Raw genomic sequence first — 3,664 nt, 5'->3', positions numbered from 1 at the left:
TACTTATATAAATAAATACAATACTTATAAAAAATACAATACTTGTATAAAAATAAAAATAAAATACTAGATTCATGCTACCATACTTAAATAAAAAATATTTAAAAATAAAAAATACAATACTTATATAAAAAATTACTCTAAGATCACTGTAGAAGATTCATGCTACCATTTCAAAGAGCAAAGATCCTTTAGAGTGAAATTTCTCTAAAGTTTCCTAGAGTGTTATATTGTGTGGTTGAGATTTACTGGCAAGTCACATCAATTTTTCTGATGTGACTTGCCAATAAATCTCAACCACACAATGTAGCACTTTAGAAAACTTTAAAAAAATTTCACTCTAGAAGATCCTTCGTGCATTTCAAAAGCAGGAAGGGGTATAGGAAAAATAAATAAATAAATGAACAAACAAATGGTAAAGAGGAAAAGTTACAGAGAGAAGAGTTGTCATTGCCCTGCCTCCTCCTCCTTCATTTCTTTTAAAAAGCTGACCTAAAACCTCAAAAGCCCAAAGATCACACATACATTTCAACAACAGCAAGCACAAGATCCAAACCAAATACACACACACACACACACAGAAGTGAAAAGAAAAAGAAAGAGAAAACAAACAAGCACACCATGGAAGGAAGAGAAAGCAAAGGTCCTCCTTCAGCAGATCTCTTGGTCTGTTTTCCTTCAAGAGCCCACCTTAAACTAATCCCCAACAAACCCATCTGCAGCCCTTCAAGGCCATCTGAACGCCACCACCATCACAACCACCACCACCACCACCACCACCACAACCCCCTCAAAAAATCAAGCTTCAGAGGGGTTGGAGTTGGTGGTGGTGGTGGCCAAGCCAGCCCTCTCCTATGGGCTAAAACCAAGCCAATGGGCTCAGAAATCGCTGAACCCACATCCCCACGAGTCACCTGCGCTGGACAGATCAAAGTCAGGCCTAAACCTAAAGCTGGTTCATGCAAAAATTGGCAGTCAGTCATGGAAGAGATAGAGAGGCTTCACAACAACAAGAAACAGAAGAAAAGAGCCACTTGGGTTGAATCTTTAGGATTCAAGAAGGATATAATGCAATTCTTGACGTATTTACGGAGAATAAGGTTTGATTTTCGATGCTTTGGGACTTTTCCCACCACCACGGGTCTCACTTCTGATGATGACGAAGACGATGAGGTTGAAGAAGTGGGAATTGACAATGAAACTTCAAGAACTGTCTTTTCCAAATGGTTCATGGTTCTACAAGAAGAGCAAAGCAATAGGATCACCAAAGAAGAGAGTAAAGAGAGAGACAAAGACAAAGCTCTTAAGGAAGAGCCTATTGCTCCACCACCTAATGCTCTATTGCTCATGCGTTGTAGGTCTGCTCCTGCTAAAAGCTGGATAGAAGAGAGAGAAGAAAAAGAAGACGAAGATGAAGAGAGAGAAGAGGAAAAAGAAAAGAAAGCAAAGTTCGCGATGGAGGAAGAGAAGAAAGGGAAGAGCTTGGCAGTGGTGATGAGATATGACAATGATTTCTGTAAATTGTCATCAGATGTTGCAAAGGAAACTTGGGTTGTTGGTGGTATGAGAGATCCATTCTCAAGGAGTAGAAGTTGGAAGAGATGATCATACAAAATAATAATAATAATAATCAAGGTGACTTATGTTTTTTCCATTTTTTTTTTTTTTTTTTTTGGTCTTGTCCAAAGTTTATTTTCACTACTAAATTTTCTCTACATAGTGTTTGACCTTTTTTTTTATTTGAATCAATGGGGTGAATTATGTGAGAAATAATTGTAATCAAGCTACTTTTTTTTTAATGGAAATGTATAATTTGTACAGCGTAATCTTTCCTTCAAAAAGATATTTTGCTGCCATGTATGTTTTGTATGTCTCTAAACTCTAAATGGACCATGTTTTTCTCAATCTCAATTCAAGAAACCTATGCATGAATTGGACATATGTATTGATTTTTCTTCTAATTCAGAAACATATATATGTGTGAACCAGTGATTGCTTATTGGTCCTTCAACTTGGAGTAGAAGCATGGTTTTGCTGCACATACCATGCAGCCCAACCATAGTGCTATAGATCCCCAAAAACAAAATGTCAAAAATGTAAACGTATGGTGCTGTTTGGTATGACACATTCACACTTGGAATGAATTTAATCTGTAGATTTTCAATTCTTCTGTGTATTTTTTCTGAATAAATAGCATTGCAATTATTGGGGGTGATTAAATAGTTCTTTAAACAGATTAGGTGGTGAAACATCATTAAATATTTTAGCATGGTCCCTGTAATTATTTGTATTTGTCCACATTTCGTCTCCTATTATGCTTTATTTGATTAGGAAATTTGAAAAGGAAAAGAGAAAAATGTGTATAAAATTAGATAAAATGTAAGTATATTTTATTCATATTTTACTTATATTTTTTCTTTCTCTTTCTAAATCTCTCATCAAATTCTCCAATTAAACACAACGTATAGTGCATGAATTCCTATTGCCCCATATAGGTGATACCATACCAAGGCGAGACATGTTGAAATATTTAAAATTTGAGTTTTTTTGAAAGATGTAAATGTTTAAACATTCAAACTTTTTCAACATTGACGGAATGGAATAAAAATGTGTTTGTTTAATTATATTTTACTATGTGACGCCTTCTTACGTTGCCACAGTTTGGCTTGCAGAAAAACTTTTTCACTGAGGAAAGGAAAAAAAGTTGTTGGTTGTTGTAATAATGGTCTATGATTGTGTCTTCTTGTCTCTCATTCAAACAATTTGATTAAGCCCCAAAATTAGTGTAATCATGCTCCCATTTTCTCAATTGTGTAAAAAATGGCTGTTGTGAGAAGAATAGGTAGGTCAAATTTTCAAGTCATTTTGAAACAGGGATTAGATGCTAATTGCATCCATCAAAAACCACATGAGCCTGATTTCCGAAATGGCGTAGCTAACATACACTGACGGATAATTAAGAGAGGGGATGCATATACTTTAAAATTAAAATGTATAAATGAGTAATGCTACAATAATCGTTTATTTTCACTATGTGATCTTACCATCTAATTTGTCAATTAATTTGTCATTATAGTATTACTCATAAATTATGTTTTTTATTAGCAAAAAAATTTTTTTTTATTGATGAAAATTATAGTACAAGACAAGAGATTTAAATATATATATATATATATATCAATAAAGGAGGTGAGTGTAAAGAGTATCAAAATAAAACTAAACGATTCCAATTAGGTTAGCACTGCAAAGCAAGTTGAATCATTTACTAGCACAGCACCAAGTTGGTGAGAAATCAACCAATAACAGATAACCAACCAACATTTATAAAATAAGGGGGGGATAAGAACGATGAAATTCATCCAATCATAAAATTCGTTTTCTATATTAACTATATGATGGAGTTTTTCTCTAATTGAGTATCCCAATTAGAGGTGTTGTTAAGTTTCTATGAACCCACCACAAGGTTTACATTAATTATATGAATTGTTTATTTTTTAAGATTTTCCTAGTAGATCATTCTTGCAAAAAAATAAAATTGATTGGATAATTGTAATTAGATGATTAGATAATATTTGTCTTCAAAATAATGGTCAATCTATGTTCAAAATCATACTTACAATCTATTTTTTTAAAAACAAATATGTTTTAATTATATGACTACAGT

At 33.3% G+C, this 3,664-nt stretch overlaps 1 protein-coding gene across 1 annotated transcript; it reads left to right on the top strand.

Moving 5' to 3' along the window:
* Positions 1 to 395: 395 nt before the first annotated feature.
* LOC114287279 (uncharacterized) lies at positions 396 to 1,826 on the top strand. The gene has a single exon (XM_028230577.2). The coding sequence runs from the start codon at positions 622 to 624 to the stop codon at positions 1,603 to 1,605; it is 984 nt and encodes a 327-aa protein (XP_028086378.2). The 5' UTR covers positions 396 to 621; the 3' UTR covers positions 1,606 to 1,826.
* The last annotated feature ends 1,838 nt before the right edge of the window (positions 1,827 to 3,664 follow it).

Source organism: Camellia sinensis, chromosome 6 (genome assembly GCF_055761805.1).
Source record: "Camellia sinensis isolate YWXY chromosome 6, ASM5576180v1, whole genome shotgun sequence".
Lineage (NCBI taxonomy): Eukaryota > Viridiplantae > Streptophyta > Magnoliopsida > Ericales > Theaceae > Camellia > Camellia sinensis.
Note: the sequence above shows the minus strand (reverse complement) of the source record. Positions and strands in the feature narration are given on the sequence as shown.

Bases quoted from the DNA above. Each gene is read 5' to 3' on its own strand.
- LOC114287279 (XM_028230577.2), top strand. From the start codon at position 622: ATGGAAGGAAGAGAAAGCAAAGGTCCTCCTTCAGCAGATCTCTTGGTC.